Source organism: Sturnus vulgaris, chromosome 1 (assembly GCF_052056855.1).
Source record: "Sturnus vulgaris isolate bStuVul1 chromosome 1, bStuVul1.hap1, whole genome shotgun sequence".
Lineage (NCBI taxonomy): Eukaryota > Metazoa > Chordata > Aves > Passeriformes > Sturnidae > Sturnus > Sturnus vulgaris.
Genome location: NC_142243.1, coordinates 101,063,143 through 101,082,632, shown reverse-complemented (window position 1 = coordinate 101,082,632; position 19,490 = coordinate 101,063,143). Strand labels below are relative to the sequence as shown.

Here is a 19,490-nt window from a genome sequence, read left to right as displayed (position 1 = left end):
TAATAACTCATGTTTCAATACAAGCATATTGTGATAAACCTTGACAGTAAGAAAGTATTGATTTAACTTCACACCTTTTTTTTTTAATATCAACATGAATGGATTTTTTTTTCTGTTTCCTCAGAGCTTGAGGCAGAGGAATGGTGCAAACATCTTTGCATGGAATGCCTAGGGGCCAGGCTCAATGATATAAGTCTTGGGGAACCAGATTTGCTTGCTGCTGGAGTCCAGAGAGAACAAAATGGTAAGTAACTTTTTATTTGCTCCTAAATCGGTTCTTAGGTGATATCCCTTGTCATCTTTGCTTGTGCCTGTTGTTGTGAGGACTTTTGCTAGTAGCTGGAAGCACGTAATTAGTAACTAAATACTTTTGAATACATTTGGATACGCTTTTGAAGCTCAACCCTATTTTTTTTTCTAACAAATAAAGATGATTCAATTCCGTGCCAAATAATACATCTAGAGTGACTTTGTGTCTTCATTGTGTTCCCTGTCACGGGAAATGACGGCCATGACCCTTCTGTTTCTGGAAAGGATGGCTCCTGTGCAGAGGAATAAAGCAGCAGCTGTTGTTTTGCAGACTTTTAAGGACAGCGATGAACATACCAACAGCAATTTGGACTGCAAAACACATATTTGCTTTAAATTCCTACCTGTCTTGAATATTGAAGTCAGGATCATCTAAATGCTGTCAAATATGGGTGAAAAGGGCAATGACAGATGTTAGCCAGCACTAAGCCTGAGTTGTAAGTCTTCATCTAAAGGCTATTTGGATTAGACACATGCACAGGAAGAATGCTACTGGATGGAATAGGCAATAGCAAAACAAAATCTGTGATTACCCTGTCATTTAATTCCTATTAATGAACACGAGGGCAACACAAAATGTGCTCATTTAGTCCTCCCTAAATTGCAGCTCTCAATGATTATTACTGTCTTGATGCTTTTATAAGATCCAATAGCTTTCAACAAAGTAATAACACACTGCCTCAATGGTCATAAAATATCAAGCCAACTTTCATTATAAACAAAATTACGTAATGAAATTATAGAATGTATGGCACTATATTTATTATATTATTTCTCTGAACCTAATAGCACACAGCATGAAATATACAGAAATCTTTAAGGAATTTTGTTCAAAAAGCAGACATGTTGACGTGGGATTTAAAAGAAGTTCAAATGTTCATAAAGTTGTTTGCCTGCTATGAGATACAGAATTCAATTTGTAGTCTCAAACTACTTAACAAAGGGAGAGCTACTAATGTTGTAGGAAAGCGATAATGATCAGACAGCACTCAAAGCATCCCATCTGCTATATGTTCATAAGCTATAGGTATAAAACTCATCTGCATGCTACTGAAGAGAGAACTGTGTGAACAGGTGGAGGTCTTTCACAAATGTGAAAGGAAATGAACCTTGTCAAAAGCCTGAGATGTGAACAGAAAAGTAGCTTGAAATTTGTCAAGCTCTTTCTGTAGTGAATTCATGTACTCTCCAGCAGCTTTTGGACATAGATGACAAATATTACATTTTATCATGTTCCTGAAAGAGATCCAGTTAGACATACATGACCTCTAGGAGGCATATATTAGTTCTGTTGTATGAACTAGTCTTGTTTCAATTGCCTTAGTCCAGAAATTAATTGCAGTGTTACCAACCAGCATATATGAATGTAATTATCATCTTTATTGTTCTAAGTAAATAAATGAAAGGAAACAAAGAGGCAAAGCATGTATTTGTTGTACAACTCACATGAATAATAATGCATGGAGGGTATCATTAGCTGTATTCTTTTAAAACAAGTGACTGAATACATATAATCCAATATTTGACGAGCATGCTATGCTAAATCATTAGTTACAGTACCTCAAACAAGTAATTCTGATACCTATCCTCATCCTTCCCTCATCCCCTTGATGCACAATTTTGCATTTTAATAAGCATGTTTGAAATTCAAAGTTATCTTGTTCAGAGGCAAAGCAAATTCTGTTGTGGGTGTCTTTTAATCAACTTAGAAGGAGGAAAAAGTGCAGAGATGCTTACTGCAGGTATGAAATCTGGCATTTTGTTCATTTATCTGTGCTGTAAGAGCCAGCAGTTGCACTCAAATTCCTATAGTGGATTTCTTCAGTTGAGTGGAACCATCCCTTCAGTTTACACTGGTTATCTTATTCTGAAAACCTGGCAGTGTCATTCCCCACATGACAGTGTTATTGGGAAGGTGACTAGTGCAAGGGTGGAATCATTTGGTGATTTGGGTGGAATAATTTCAGATTTTTAGTTTATTTTTTTGCATATTTTCCCCATATTGCAGCTTTTACACAGATGCTATCCAAAACAGTAGCTCAAAAGATACCTCAAAAACTTTTGAAAGTCTACTGAGCTTTTGCTTATAAATATTCTTGTTGAGCTTTCGTTGACCTGAAACTGAAAGGTCAAAGTTAATTTTACAATTGGAAATTCAGGAACAGCACCTATGTGTATGAAGCATCTAAAATATTGCTCTTTGTGAAAATGGCAGCTATGTCACTCTCTGGATAATTTTATTTTTTTGTGGTAAATAAGAACTGAATAACACTGTAGTACCTTTGAATGTCATTTCTTCAAAGCATATTGCAAGTGTGTCAACTTCATAGAATTCCTCTCGAGTTAGTCAATTTATTAATGCTTACTTGAAACAGAGATGTGAGAATGCAGTTTGTAAAACATGTAACAAAGTCTCACAGCCTCAAATCTAGTTTTATTCAAGTTCTGTTGCCTGACCCATACAAAGGCTTTCTTTCAGGTCACTGAACAAAAGATGTCTCTATTATTTGAGCAAGACCACAGACTGTAATAAATATTATGATGTTAATGATTTTTCAATTTCGGAAATTTTTTTTCACACTTTTAAAGGCTAAAAGACCTTGAATAAAAGTGTCATACTGCTCATATCTCTATGATATAATATAAATTAATCCTGAAAGAACAGGTGTATTAAGCATTAATCGCATCCCATTCCACTGAGGTTTTTTCAAATAGTTAATTTTCACTAAAGATTTTCTGAAATGTGTAAAATTTGATAAAGATACTTCTTTGTACTAGAAAAACTAGCCTAATAAAGTGGGGTTTTTTATGAGCTGCTTTACTTTTCCAAGAGATAATATTTTTAATATGCAGTTTTCTTCATGTGTTCAATTACTTGCCCATTCTTGTTCTTAAAGGACATTTTAATGATGTAGGGGTATTCACCAAACACATTAGACAAATAAATTAGCTCTGTCTTAAAAAAAGACTCCAACTTTCTGAAGTGCAGATTTGTAGGTTTTTTTTCCTGTATGTGACCACCAAAGTCACTACCCTCAGTTTGCAACAATGGAAATAATTTTCATAATTGTCATTGTATGTGCCCTGGGGCTACTAAAATTGCTACATGCTATTTGTATTTTTATACACAAAAAATTACATTTCAGAAAATACTTAGTAAAGAAAATACGTGTGGTTTCTATCATTTGTTTAATACATCCTTTTATTATTTCTGAGCCTGTTTATCTTCCCAGTCTTGCTCTTGTGGTTTTTCTGAGATGAGCTTTAGATTTGAGAAGGGAAGACACCTGATTCTCTGTGGCAGAAATGCAACAACATGGTTTGCAAAACAGTTTGCTCCAAAGGCTGGCAGAAGTGCTGTTTGGTGTGCAAAGGCCATATAATCACAAGGCAGTTCTGTCACATGGCAATAGAAATTTAAGTACCTGCGAGAGGCGTTCTGTTCTAGTTCTGGGTTGGTCAGTAAGTGCCAGGGAGATCTGTTTGTTGTTTGAGCCTCCAGCACCAAGCAGCTCTGCAGTGGTGGCAGGAGAATGAGGCAAACTGTAGAGCTGCTGTGTCTTGTAGGAAGGAGAGAGAAGACATCTAAGGAATTCTTGTGCAGAGCACATCAGTAACAGGAAGCTTCTCACTGGATTTCAGCTCCCTTATTGCCTTCCAGAAGTATTACCACAAGTCTTGCTGTGTAAACTCTGCTGCAGAAAACGACTATTAGGTGGTTTTCTTTTTAAATTTAAGGCTCACAACTAATGGCTGCTTAGCCTGGAATGATGCACAAATTCCAATTAAAGTGAGATGTGAAATGAAGCTTCTGTTGCTCTCCAACCATTTTACCTTCCCTCTCCTGCAAATCTAATTGATTTGTTGATGTACCTCAGCCCTATAGCAGCAACCTTGTTTCTGTTTAAATTTCTTTTCACACTGAACATGGTCTCTAGTGTTTATGAATTTCCTTTTAGATTTAAAATGCATTATGAAAGCAAAAGCATTAGAGGCCTCACTTCATAATCCTATTCAGGTAATTAATTTAGCATAATGGCTGTGAAGCTTTATATGCAATGATAAGACAAATAATAATACACAGTTATAACTCCATGAAAGAAAATCTGGACTAAGTTGGGTCTGATTACACTGTTGACAAGTCTTCTAAGCAATATGCTGTGATTCTTACATGCACATTTCGTAATCCTTAGGTTTCTCAAGCTGATGCTAGGTGAACAAGCTGTGAATCTAGAGTGTTGACTTCATTTGAAAAAAAATTGGAAGCTTCCTTTCCAGCTCTCAATGCACTTGGAGGCATTTGCAATACACCCCAAAACATAAAGGCAAAAACAAATTTGGGGATTTTGGGGTTCTTTTGTAATTTTTATCTTCCCAAGTGATGTCATATCTAGAATTTCTCCATTCTCACAATGGACAATGTGTTCAATGTGTCCCTATTTTCATTATTTATAAAAGGAAGCAGTTTGAAAGATGTCATCCAAATGGACAATATACAATAACAGACTATATGTACTGTGAAAAAGAAATCCGAATATTCAAGATAATATTGGTTAAAAAAGCATTATTTGTAGACTATTAATAAATTCACTTTTTAGGAACAGGTGCATCTGTTTGGTGAAGACTCTATTCCTGTCAGTTTTGAATACTAAATAATAGTACTAAAGTAGCTGAATAATTGTACTAAATAATTTTATAATAAACGTTACTTGTACTAAACCATTTTCTATTAAACTTTGTAAAACCTGAAGAAAATGGGCAAATGTTAAAAAGCAAATTTTTAAACTGAAGAAAAGGCCAGATCCATCCCTAACTCATTCCTGTGATATCAATATGAGGCTTTTTAATTATGTGTTTTGAGGCTTTGTTTGTGGTTTTGGCTTTTTTAATTTTGCTCCATGATAAACCTAATTTTTATTTTCAAAGTCTGGAAAAGTTTGAAAGATAATTGAATTTTTGATTTTCCTCCTTGCTGAATATTTAAATTAGTATTTCATAAAATTACTTCCTTTGTAAGGTTTTTCTTCTTTCATAACATTGGTTTTACCTTCCTTTTTTATTTAAAAACTTTCCACAGGAGCAGCAATCTTGCTTCCTGGATTTTAATTGCAAGAAACTCATTAATTCTTGCTAGTAAAAATGTAGCTTTTCATAGTGAACAACGTCCTTGAATCCTCAGAAGAGGATTATGAGGCATTTCTTTGTGCTTCATATTGAGATTACAAGCTAGAGCCAAAGCATAGAGACTTTGTAATTACATTCGCAGAGCTGACTTGTTTTAGAGCATTTTCTAGGGTCTGTAGAATCTCTGTAATTTAATACATAAAAGCACTTCACATGGTTTTTTATTCATCTTCTGTTATCCTTAATCTATTTTTATACAATAGATTTGTTTGTTGGATTTTTTTTAAATAAGTGAAACACAGCTTTATTCAGAAAAGTAAGGTGTTTGCAGTTAATCCAATGTGACTTCAGATTCTTCTCTACCTTACTACTTACCAGTGAAACAATTTGAAGCACTTACCTACCATATTTTTATTGAGATGCTTACATTTTTAATGGAAGCAAAGCAGAATATTTATAAGCAAAAAGAAAAATATTTATTCTGAAATCCTGGTTCCTCACTGCATACAGCAGAAGGGAAACATTCTAATAGCCCTGAGATATGAATAAACACAAAATGCTGCACCTTCAAGACTTTAAGCTCTCTTTCCACCTGAAAATTAGCCACAGTTGGTCAGCAGCAGAAGTCATAGGTGGAGGAGTTTCACATATAAACTGAATATCTGCTTATTTATATAGGTGCCATCAACCTGTCTCTTTCTGTAAGTAATTTTTTACCCATCATTAAAGCTGAAATGAAACCAAGCATCTGAATTGCAAGATTGCAATGTCATCTGATTGGTTTTCCAGCTGGGATCATTTAACCAAAGGAATCCAGTGATAAAATGGCAGAATCAGGATCACTGGGCTTCAGTTATTTTGTTCCCCCAGTACAGCTGGAAGGCTGAGAACATTTTGGAGTTGCTGCCAAGTCTCAGTCTCAGTCAATATGCTCATTTTCATAAAGACTCTTATGCTCCTGTGCCCTAGAAAGCATTATTAAATGTTGCATTCTTGCCAAAGCCCAAATGCTAAACACCTTTACATGCACTAAGTGTATTAGGAAGCATTGCTCTGCTTATTCAAGGAGATGGGAAAGAGCAGTCACATTGAGTGGAATAATAAGTGTAGCAATATATCATCAATTTTTTCTCATCCTGGGTCTCCCACTCCCTGAACTTTACTCTCACCAGTTTAGGGAAGGGAGGAGGATAGGAATCCTGAATGCTGAGGAATTGTGCCTGTTCAGTCCCAGTCTTATCTTGTCCAACAAGGTTTCTTCTATCTCCCTACTTTCCAGGACCCTTATTAACTTCTATTTGCTTAATCTTGCTATCCAATGAAGTATTATTATTCCATCCTACTCGTATGCAGATGGTATCTGAACCAAAGAGAAGCAAAATAACCTATTCAATGTCACTCAGAAGATTTGGTGTCAGAATTCAGCTGGGATTCCCAAATCTGACCTGCGATGAATATTTGTTTTTGCCTCGATAAGTGTAAGGGCAAAACACGCCACTAAAGATGGAATGACTGTATTACCATTAGCTAGATACTTGTTCAAATATTTTCTGAAATGGAAAAATTTGACCCTGCATGTTAATTAATAAAAGCATTTAATAGTATCTACACCTTTCCGTGTCTTCAGCTGCCCACTATTCAAAAGTAATTTTTGTTCCAAAAGCAAATCTATCTATCCTCAATCTTCTCCAGCACATATGTTTGTACACTTGTTTTTCTTGCCAATTTGATTCAGTTCCAAGGGTGCTACGTTTTGCCCTGCAGCTGATGTTCACTTTAATCAGACATACTTCCTTTAATCCCTGACATCTCACCTTAGACACTGACCTCCCGTGCAAAGTCAGCAAATGTCTCCTGACAGTTTGAGGATACCATATGTCCTGAATGCCCTTCATGCAATAATATCCTCAAAGACATCAGAGAAGATGAGAATTTCCTGACTATTCTGGTAACATCTAAAGCAAGTTGAAATATTTTGTGCCTCCACACAACAGTTTAATGTTTACTTCAAAAAATAATTGTACCTTTTCATTTTCTCTGCTGTCTGAAGCATTCTGTCGGTGAAGATGGGGAAAGACAAAGATTTTCATTCTGGTATAGTAACCCCATCCCCCCATAGATACACTGTGTTATTTCGTGTCATGCAAGAGAGAAAGAGCTGACAGGCCAGTTACTGCATCTTTCTTTCAAATAGAGGAGGGAAGCAGCAATAACTGACAGCCAGGCAATGCAAAGCTGGAGTCTAATATTTGATAAAAACACACCTGCACAGTTGTGAGGAATTTCTGTGTGACGATCCCAATGACATATGGGTACTGAAAGGGTGTATATACATATATGTATACATACATACATATAGATGTAATTCCAGTGCAAAGTGAAAGTTACCTTGTTCATCACCATTCCCTTCCCAATGCAGTCTTTGACCCGTTATTCCCAAGTGTGAGTCCTTCCATTTAGTTTAGTAGGCATTACATTAAACCCCTGCCCCATTCACTCCTCTGAGCACCAGGGGAGATTCTCCTCAGTGATCTCAGCAGCCTCTGCTAATCTATCTGTGCTGTGTGTCACAAGACTTTCACAAAATGTCTGGACTTTTACACATGGGATCCTAGTCATAAAATTAAACTTTTTCGGCTAAAACCCATTAGTGTGACTAATGAGAACTTGAACTTGGAAGAAGAGGTTGTGACTAAATGAATCAATTGGGGAGTCATTAATAGGACAAAATTAAATTGACTGAAACAGAACAACATTGGGGATGACAAGTTTACTTATAGCAATGCAGCAATTTTTATTGCTCAGCCAGCAATTCTTTGTTTTCTCTAATACCTCAAACCTTTGCTATTTTATTCACATACACACAAAGTCACACACACTTATATTTTATATTAACTTACTTGCAATATTTCAATTGTTTAGTCAAAAACATATATATATATCAAATGTTTAGAAATTAGAGACATAATGTCTATGATACTGAATTTCAAACAGAATAGGAAGCTGATTTTGAGCATTGCAATAAATTTCTCTCACTTAAATTTAAATTCCTTCCTAATTTTGATGAGGACAGTGTGAGAAAATTCAGTTCCAGTGGTGAATTAAAGATATTCCACTCCAAACCCTTTTTACTTATCAAGTAATTGGAGGCAGTTTTCCTATCAGTTGTCCCTCTAAATAACATTTTCCTAATATTGTTATTGAATAAGCATTGCTCATGCTCATACTTTAAACTCTTCTTACCTTTTTTGTCAACACCCTTCAGGCAGTAGAACTGACATTTTGCATTTCTACCCATTTCAAAAATGAAAAAAAGGATGAGAGGAAATTTTTTAATGTACTGCACTCTCCCATATGATGTTATTAAGCCCTGACATTGCAATGCATGTATCGTTAAAATATAGGCTGGCACTTCCAACTGTACCACCAGAAATTTAACTGAGTTTTTCATTCTTTTTAGAAGCAACTCATAGAAACATTAGTTATTCGTCAAAGAAAAACACATTTTTATTTAAATTTCTCTTCCTAATAAGGTTTGCTTCCTTACATATGAGTTAATGGTGTTTTGCATCATCTTGGTTTTTCCCTTTTTTCCATTTTTTCCCTTTTTTTATGATTTTTTTTGCATTGCTTATTAAATCACATGCAATTCAGGCACTTCAGAAAATTATTAATGCCCTTGACTTCCTACTGCAATAAGTGCACTTTGCAAGCAAAGTACAGCTGATAGTGATTGATGTCATGACCATAATAATATATCATATTGAATCAGATGTTTCAAGAAAGCAACAAATGATTGAAATTGTTATTAATATTGCAAATAAGAATGACTTTGGCAAATAAACAGAAACTGGATGCAAGGAATGTAATTATTAACAAGCTTCAATAAGTAAACTTGGATTTGCAATTTCAAGGGCAACATTTCTAAGAGGCAATGGTTGCATATACATATTTTTACCAGAATTTTGCCTTTAGTTCTGTTCTTGGAGAGAGGAGCCTCTGTCAGAGTTCTCATCATTGTGAATTTGGATTTGTAAAGAGTCATGGACCTTAATGTGAGGGTAGAAAAGGACTTCAGTAAAGGTACTGGGAACATATATCCCAAAGGACTATGCAGATCATCTGTGAAACATGTTTCAGATTGCTGCATCATTTATAAGGAAAATGAAATGAAGATGATTCTCCTCTTACTCCTCTCTGATGCACTAGCAGGACTGTTTCAGCATCGGTGAATCCTTAGCTCTGTTAAAGCCAAAAATTTGGCTTTGATTTCTGGATCATCAGAACTAAAGACTTTATTTCAATTTTTTTTTTCCTCGGTATGATATCTTACTTTAACCTGTGATATCTTACTTTGTGTTTTTTTTCCAGAACGATTCAATGTATACCTTATGCCTACACCAAATTTAGATATCTATGGGGAATGTACAATGCAGATCACACATGAAAACATCTATCTCTGGGACATCCACAATGCCAAGGTCAAGCTGGTCATGTGGCCTCTGAGCTCTTTGAGGAGATATGGACGGGACTCAACGTGGTTTACATTTGAGTCTGGAAGGTAAGAGCTAAGGACATGCAAAAAAAAAAAAAGAATAAATAAGATTTTGTTTTGTTTTTTTAATAAGCAGTCTGATATGTTAGATAAGCCTCTCCTCATAAAGTGAGACAGAATACATGGCCTGTCCATAGACTTCCCTTTGCTGAATATTACTTTTCAATATATTCAGGCCAGTGTTTGAAATAAGTGTTAATATGTCTCATATTAAAAATGAGCTTAAACTCTCTCTGACTTTTGTTTAACTGTGATTGAAATGTCATTCTTAAGGTTTATGAGTCTCTCTGTGCTTAAACACTAGTGTGGTATGATTTGAGTACTTTTGATGTAGAAAAAATTAATTCTGGATCATGGAAAAGGCTCACCACACAAGTATGAATGGAATAACTTCCATTACAGTGGATATTACTCTTTTTGGATGCTCCTGATGACAGATTGCCACTCTAGAGTATAATTGCAAGCAGGAGTACAGAGAACATTGTGAACCTATAAAAAGGCTAGCTCTTTTTCCTGCCTGCAGTTTTAATCCTCATTGTCATTTCCATCTTCAGATCAGTTTTAAATTTCCATAGAGCTCTGTTTTGTCTCTCTTTCATTTTTTTTAAATGCATTTCATATCTTGCCATTAGGTTCAGTGCCTTTTCTGCATTTCTGCACAAAAATAGTTCTGCATTTAACTCTCCTTCTGGTGGTGTTTCAGCTTGTATTTTATGGTTCTAGACTATTGTTTTTTATGGTTTGGTTGGGTTTTTTTATGGCTCATCATACTCCTTTATGAGGAGCCTGAATTTTCTGAAGCCATCTGTGAAATTACAGGTGTCTCTACACTCTTGGGTTAGACTGTCTTGTTAAAAAAATCTTTATATGCCTTTTGATGTTTGCTTATTCAATACTATTAACAGATATTCACAGAAGTACAGTTAGTGATCAGAAACAAAACCACGGATCAAATGGCCCCTACTGTCTAGGGGAATAATGGCTGAAATTCCTCTGCCACTTCTATAGCTGGGATTACCATTTTACCACTAATTTGTGTATGCAGACTGCTGTCACTAGGCCATTTTGGTTCTCTGTTAGTTTACTGTGATGAGCTCACATGAAGACATCAGTGGGGTTATTTAATATTTTTTCAGTAAAAATAAGCAAAGCTGACCCATGTTTCAACTTTATTTCAGTGATTAAGCTGAGGGGTTTATTCAAACACATAATTATAGCATGAATTAGCATTTCAAGCCTCCTACAGTATTTTAATTCCATTTCAAGCCTCCTACAGTATTTTAATTCCATGCTATTCCATTCTGAATATCATTTGCTCCTACAGTCCACAAACCATATGACCTGATGAAAAGTGGATTGTTTTCCTATGTTTTATTATTATGAGATAGCTCTGCCTTTATCTGTCATTGTCATGCTTTATTGACTTTGATCTGATTCCTCCCTTTTTGCTTGCTTGGGAGTACTTTATCTATCTGATTTGGAAATGCATAAAGGTAAAAATATAGGGCTAGAGAAAAGTTGGTATCTTCAATAACATCTGAAGGCTATTATATAGGGCAATAATAGCACTCATTTTAAAATCTGTTCTTCATTTGCTTGGGGTTTTATTTTTATTTTTTAATCAACAAGTCATCTTTCTCATCTTTCTGAACATGATTTTCTTTGTCCCCTGATCTGCTAGTACCTTAATACAATAAATTCCTGATGCATGTTGTTTTATCAGAAATGAAGCACTCATCCATGTTTTATGAGAATGTTATGCTGTAAAGGTGTTGTTGCTTTAATTTTTCCCTAAGGCTTAAATATTAAATGTAGGCAATTGCTTTAAAGGAAATATTTTTAAATAGGTTATTATGTTTTAGTGTGTTTTAGCAGATATCCAGTATATGTGTATGAGGTTTGCATGAACATTAGAAGCTCAGTTTCATATATTTATTTTACACCTGGAGTTTTCATATTACTTTGTGTGAGAAAATAAATCCCTTCAAAAACATAAATGGACATATTCACAAAGAGATACTGTGTTAAACAAATTGATCAAAATTAAGGTTTTTGACAAATTCATCTTTTAATAAATATATTGCTTTTCATTTAAATGGAATATGAACTTGGATGTATAAAACTGAAGTGCACGTTTGTCTAATGAAATGCAATGACTACACCATTTGAAGAATGTTTAAAATATGGGAGGAATGAACTCAGATTCTTTTAATCTGCCAGATTTTTCTGTTTAGTTTTGCACTGGATTAGAGTTTGTAAATATGTGTATTTGCGCTATCTATGAAGTTAGACTTGTCCTTATTTTTTATTATTTATTGAACCAATGAAAGTAAGTATTCCTTGCTCAGTAATTTCCTTAATCTGTCTTTTTGTATATCCAAACCCTGCTGGGATATGGGGAAAGAACAGTTTTGTGTGGCTTTGTTCAATGCTGGATGGAGAGATTCTCATTACCTAAAGTACCTGATTAGGGCTAATCCCATGCAATCTCTTCACCTATCAGAAAACAGCCATTCACAACTCCATTAGGCACTACAATGGCTTTGTGCAGATTAATGCTGTTTATCTAACACGCTGAATGGATCAGAGCACAGCATTTACGTTTTTAACATCTAGGCTTTCCAACTAACCAGTCTTGCACTGGACTGGGGAGTCCTGCTGGTTTTGGAAGGGTTAATTTTCTTCACAGCAGCTGGTATGGGACTGAGTTTGGGATTTGTGCTGAACACAGGGTTAATAAATAACCCAGAGATGTTTCAATTATTGTTGAGCAGAGGTTGCATAGAGTTAAGGATTTTTCTGCTCCTCACCCCACCCCACCAGCAAACAGGGTGGGGATGCACAAGGAGTTGGGAGGGGACACAGCTGGGACAGCTGACCCCAACTGACCCAAGGGACAGTCCTGTACTGTATGGCATCATGATGAGCATATAAAGCAGGGGGAGGAGAAGGAATAGGGGGGACATTTGGAGTGATGGCGTTTGTCTTCCCAAGTCATTGTTATGTGTGGTTGAGAGCAGTTTTCCTGGGAATGGTTGAACACCTGTCTGCCGCTGGGAAGTGGTGAATTAATCCCTTGTGACATTTTGCATGTGCACCCGGCTTTTTTTTTTTTTTTTTTTTTTTACTTTACCTATTCCACTGTATGTCATCACTTTTACCCTTCTAATTTTCTCCCCCATCCCAGCGGGGAAGTAAGAAAATGGCTGTGTAATACTTTGTTGGGATTAAACCATAACAGGAGTTTTAGAGTTTAATCATCAAAGATTCATAGGATTTCCTTAGCTCATGGATGTATATAATGTGTTCAGACACGTCATTCTCATTATTTTGGATATTGGATACCTTGGAGACACTGTAGAGTTGACCTGCATGGGTGCACTTTCTTCTCTTCAGACTTTTGGAAGTGCTGCTCCATCTACATGGGCTAAATTAGTCCTTGACTGTCTCAGATTTTAAGCCTCTGAAACGGGAAGTGTCTCCCTACAGAGCTGCCCACCCTAGCTGTCCAGGTGAAGTTGCTCTTAATTTGCAGGGGATTGCAGCAAGTGCATGCAATTTAAGAAACATGGCAGAAAAGTAGTAAAGCAGCTACAGGTGAGACATTTCATAGTCCTGATCAGGTGTGAAGACATCCTCGTCAGTCTCTTGTCCAAGTTACAGGATTCATTTTGCTGATGTTTGTAAACCAAAAAATGCATTGTAAAGGCCATAAACAATGTTTAAACTCCACTCTCTGGTAACTGCAAAAGACAGTTGTCCAAGCTTTCCTTTTAGCTAAACAAGCTGTCTGAGGCATCTTTTTAAGAGCATAAGAGGAGTCTCGTAAGTATTCAGAATTGAGACACAGAGAAAATTAAGCACATATGGACTCCTTGTTCATTTGAAATGTTTTTTCTTTCGCTTTACTGTAATTTTGTCTTTTACGTTATTTTCTATGTATGGAAGCTGTCTGGTCAAGTGAAATAACTGGCCAGAAGTTAAAACCCAAAAACCTGAAGTCAAATTAAACGTAGTCAGAAAATAGGGGATAGGCTGTGGAAGCTCCAGCCAAAATTTGTCGAATTTTGTGAGTTTCCAGCAGACTAGAGAGTTTAAGGCAGAAGGATTTTTCTTGGATTTTTGAAAGCAGAAGGAGTCACAAATCTATTACACACTCCTTTTTCTGAAATACATTTTCTTTTACTTTGTAGAAAATATGTTGAAATTTATACAATTTCAAGTATTTTCAAGTTAATTCATGTTGTGCATTCAAAGAGATTCATTGAACCACATTAAACTATTCCTTATTTATTTGCCTTTGATTTGGGTTTTTTTGTTCATCAGAGAAAATTTAATGAAATATGGTCTTCTCTATCACTTCTAAGATCTGGAATCTGTTTCTTTGGCTAGAAAAATATTAAGCTCAAACATTATACAGTGGTGACATGAGAATTTCTCAGATTTTTTTTCCCAAGACTGATATACTCATTTTCTCTGTGGTAGATACACAGATGCCAGGGTTATCTGAAGCAGAAAGTTCACTGTTTGCTTCAGGCACTACATCTGACTGAAATGTTTCATTTGTCTGTCAGTCCTCTGTGGTGATTTTTGGTGTTAATATGAAATTTATTAGTCAATTAACCCTTAAAACTCACTCATAGAAACTTTCTCTTTTTTGCTTATGTGGGAAGAGGCTCCTTATGTATGTGTCTCATGAGACAGCTGTCATGGGACTTCATACACTGTTGTACATCCCTGAAGAGAAGCCTGCAATTCCTCATTGCTGGTGGATTATCTAAATAGTGGATTAAATTTATCTATCATGGGTTTACGATAGAATTATAAATCACATATTATAAATCATTCTAAATATGATTGTAAATCATAAGCTTGTGATAGAATTTGTGAGTCACTTCGGGTTGGGCAGCAGTATAAGTACATGTGCAGCTTCAATAAATAATTTATCATTTCACATAAATGTTAGCTCAGAGCACTCAGTATCCCACACTTTAAATAGTTAAGTTTGCTAGGATCTTTTCCTCCTTTTAAACCTTTGTGATATTTTCAAAAAGCCAAATTACGCATGATATAAATTTTCTGTGGTTTTATATTTCCTCATGGTCCCTTCACTTCTTTCTCATATCCTTTCCACAAGCAGCATATATCGCTAAAATCTGAAAATAAAAAACTTTCTTGAAAAGGAACATTCATCTCTTTTATGTATCCTACCCTGGCATTTTTTCTCAGTAATGATGCAGCTCTAATTTTAGGGAAAGTGGCATTTCTTAGCACTGAAAAGGTTTCATTAGTTCCTGCTATTTAGCAGTGCCAAGGTTATACTGTAATATGTTGTAATTGTAGTTCCATTCCTACTTTTTTCCATTCCAACTCTCAGTTTGCCTCTTGCCAAATTCTTGACCTGGAATAAGTTCTATGTTAGTCATTTGATTCACTTAAACCCTACTTGAAAAGGAATTGTGTGTTTAACTCATCTACAGGACTCTTACTCTGGTTTTGATCATGGTACCTAATCTAAGAACTGTTTTACTAGTAGAAGCTAATATAGCTCATTGTAAGTGATTTATAAAGTGCTCATTGCATTTTCTCTCTGCTAAGGCTCCTCTCAGACTGCTCTAGCATTGATAAGTCAGAGCAAGTGCCACCAAAACTCACATAGCAATGAAATTCTTCATCATATAATTGACTATGGGAAGCAGAGAAAAGATTGGGTTGCATTGTACCTTCTGATGAATTCTGCTTTTTAACCCTGTTTTGAAAATTCGCTCATGGTGTCAAACCTACAAAAGATATTCCCGAGCTGACAAAGAATGCCTGATCCGTTTCACTTCACTGCGAAAGCTAATTTTTGTGAGAAAAACAATGACATCTTAAGAAGGACAATATATTGAGAGAATAAAATTACCTTTATTAATTTTAACAGAAAGAGATTGAGAAGTCAGCAATTCTTAGGACAGAGCACCAAACTTCATAGATGAAGCTGTGTAGCATAATGATGAATAAATTTATAAATAGTAAATTAATAGTAATGAGCACATCACTAGTTCATTAATTCAGCATTGCCCAAGCAGTAAATTTTCTTAGGAATTTGTACTGAATGAAAGACATGCAGTTAGAAAAAACAGTCACCCAAAGTTTGTCCAGTGAACACAGCTCAGAAGGAAAGCCATTGTCTCTGAGGTGTCTGTAGAAGTGGTTTATATTTGCAGATCACAGAGGAATCAGTTGTCAACTGCTCACTAGCTGCCCAACATCATTTGTTTATTTGAAATGTTGCAAAGCTTTTTTAATGAAATAGATAAGAATTGTGTTGTGTTTGACTAATGTATTAGCATACAGCGTATTTATTTCCTCATGATGATCCTGACATAACTAATGAATTGTACCTTTCAGATGAAATGCCTAGTTTGCTTTCTCCCTTCATAACACAGGACCTCATAGATAAATCAGGGCCTGTTTGAAAATATTTTAAGACCAGCCACCATTTCAGAAGGTTTTACATCCATGTGTGAGCCCAAAAGATTTATTTACTTACCATATTCTAATTGTCTCTTTTTCATACCTGTGCTCTCCTGTAGGCACGCATTGTTGGATTAATATTCCTGAAGCTGAATATGGCTAACGAGGTTATTGCTGTGTAATGTATGAGTGCAGAAGAAGCAGACAAAATAATTCATACAGTCTTAATCACATTAGGATTCACTTATTGTTTCAATCCTGCATTTTAACCTTTGAATTACACAGTCAGCAACAGCAATAATTAATCTCATATGGCAGGTCTGGATAACTCGAGATGCCCCAGCAGCAGGCTGGGCATCTTTTATCTCCAAGAGGCAGAATAACCTTTAACTTCCTACTAGAAATTACAGGAGGACTAAAATAACTCATATGTGAAGCCCAAAACAATTTAGTTTTTTTAAAAAAATATGTCAAAACTCAAAAGCTTTTAAATACAAAAGACTAATAGATTTTGCAATGTTCTTGTTTTAATATATAGATACCATTTACAGTAACAGTGTCTATTTTAGCACTGAAATACTGTTGCATCTCTCCCCCAGCAAGATTATTTGCATGAGCTAATTAAAAATGCTGAAACTTGACACCTAATTATCTATATAGAAAGTGGAAGAGTGTTAAATGCTTCACAAAGGGCAATCCAGAAGGCCACGTTTTGCACTGAGAACCGTGTAGCCAGCAAGAATGCTAAGCACTAATATATCCTTCTTTTCTCCAAAGCTTATGAATGTAGGATCATCAGTTGAGGAGGAGGTTTGAAATATCCTTTATGCTAGGGCTGTGTACTGTACAAACATAGAAGGAAGTAATCAAAATGCAAAGTCTGGAATTTGCACAACAAAAGAGCCTTGTTCATGAATATGTAGGAACCTGTGCAAACCCCTGCCTCCACATGCAGGCATGGAGCATTGCAGAAGGATAAAGGGGCACCATTTTTTACATTTGTGGGCTTCATTGGTTGTCAGGAGCTCTGGTCCCTCTGCTGGCACATAGGTTTATTCTAAAGGTCATTTTAGTGTTGAACAGCTGACTCTTGTATGTCAGATGCAAAAGCAATTGCAGTGGAAGTTTGATTATTTTCTCAGGGTTGAGTCTTCATTACAATGAAATCCAGTTGAGTATAAGTTGATTGCTGTTCACTACTCGAACTGAGAAAACTGCTTTAGCAGGCTGGTCTTGGAAGGTTTTGCCTAATATCTGCCTAGTTCCCCTTGTCCTTTCAGGCAGTGTTGATTCATTGCTCTCAGAAACAATAAAGTCACTTATAAGTAGCAGCTGAGGCCACTTGGCCTGTTCAGCCTTGAGGAAACTGAGGGGAGGCTTCCTTGCAATCTTCAACATCCTCACAATGGGAAGAGAAGGGACAGGTGCTGATCTCTTCACTCTGATGACCAGTGACAGGACTCAAAGAAACAGGATGAAACTCAGTCAGGGCACGATTAAGCTAGATATCAGGAAAAGGATTTTCACCTTGAGGGTGCTGGAACAGGTTCCCCAGGGAAGTGGTCACAGCACCAAGCCTGACAGAGTTCAAGAGTTTGGACAGTGCTCTCAGGTATATGGTGTGTCCTGTGCGAGGTCAGGAGTTGGACTCTATGATCCTGATGGATCTCTCCCAAATCAGCATATTCTATTCTATAAAATACCTATTGGCATCTTTTTGTTTTCCTTTTTTTAGGATGTATTTCTGGAAAATGTGGGTACCCAGTAACTTGTTTGCTTGCAAAAGAGGTCAGTAGAGTGTTTTTGGCCATCGCTGTCAGTCACAGATGGATAGCAGTTCCAGAAATACTTCTGTGTTCCGGACATGGCAATAGTGTGAGAGCAGAAATTCTAGCATAGAAATTTCCATGGTGATCCTTTTTTTCAGTAGCATTATGCTAACTTTTCATTAGTAAGTTGAAATGTTCTTACCAACAGAGCTTTATATGTACACACATTTCCCAACATACTTATGTTATATGTGATCTCATGGCACCCAAGACTGTATTGGAATGTGTGAGTAACTGTGGAGGTTACTAGCTTTTTTTTTTTTTTTTAATTGTTGCAGGTTTTTTTTGCAATTTTTGCTTTCAAAACTCAATCAATAATCATGAAAATAATATTTCCAGCTATTAATTAATTAATTAATTATTAATTTCATTCATTGTGTCATTGATTTGAAAAAAAAATGCTGTTCTGTAAAAAGTTATTGATAATCAAAACCAAGACAATAATTTTGAAAAAAAAAACTAATGGAGACATTATTTTGCAAATCAAACAATTTTCTTGAACTGGTGAATAACTAGAATGTTTTGGTAAAAATCTTTAAAATATGGTAAACAACTCTGATAATATATATTGGTGAATAACTAGGATGTTTTGATTCAAACCTTTAAAATATCATAACAACTCTGATAATATGTATTCTTCACCACTTCTCAGCAGCTGCATCCTTAGTGAAATCCAGGTTACTTTTTGTGAACTTTTACTATGAAGACAAATACACACACACACAGAAATATTTTAATAACATGTAAAATAACATAAATGTTTTCTTCCCAAAATACATATATAACATACACATACACATACACATACACATACACATACACATACACATACACATGAAGACCAGAAAGAACTACCCAATTGGCCATTCATGATTAATGGTTTTAATTTTTAAGTAGTGCCTGAATAAAAATCCATGTGCTAAATTTCGAGGGTTTTTTTTACACAGCACTTTGCTAAGAAGAAAAAAAAGTCTAATAATTGAAAACCACATCACAGCCCTCCTGGCATTACCATGCGTTAAACCCCCCCTCAAGTCTTTTATTGCAACTAAGTGTCCTCTCACTCTAATTTAAATTAACTAAAGAACTATTAAAATATTGTCACACAGGGGAGATGGAGAGCACTTTGCAGGCAGTGCCTACTCAGTGCCGTTCTGGAAAAGTCAGGCTATTAGGTCCCACTGGCTCCTTTAATCTTCCACTTATTTATAAGG

General features: G+C 35.7%; 1 protein-coding gene across 1 annotated transcript in view; it reads left to right on the top strand.

Moving 5' to 3' along the window:
• The window catches only part of DOK6 (docking protein 6), a 249,953-nt gene that overhangs the window by 143,556 nt on the left and 86,907 nt on the right, over positions 1-19,490 (top strand). The window contains exons 4-5 of the mRNA XM_014870907.2: positions 125-244; positions 9,805-9,994. Coding sequence (XP_014726393.1) covers positions 125-244; positions 9,805-9,994 — 310 coding nt within the window. The remainder of the gene's footprint in view (positions 1-124; positions 245-9,804; positions 9,995-19,490) is intronic.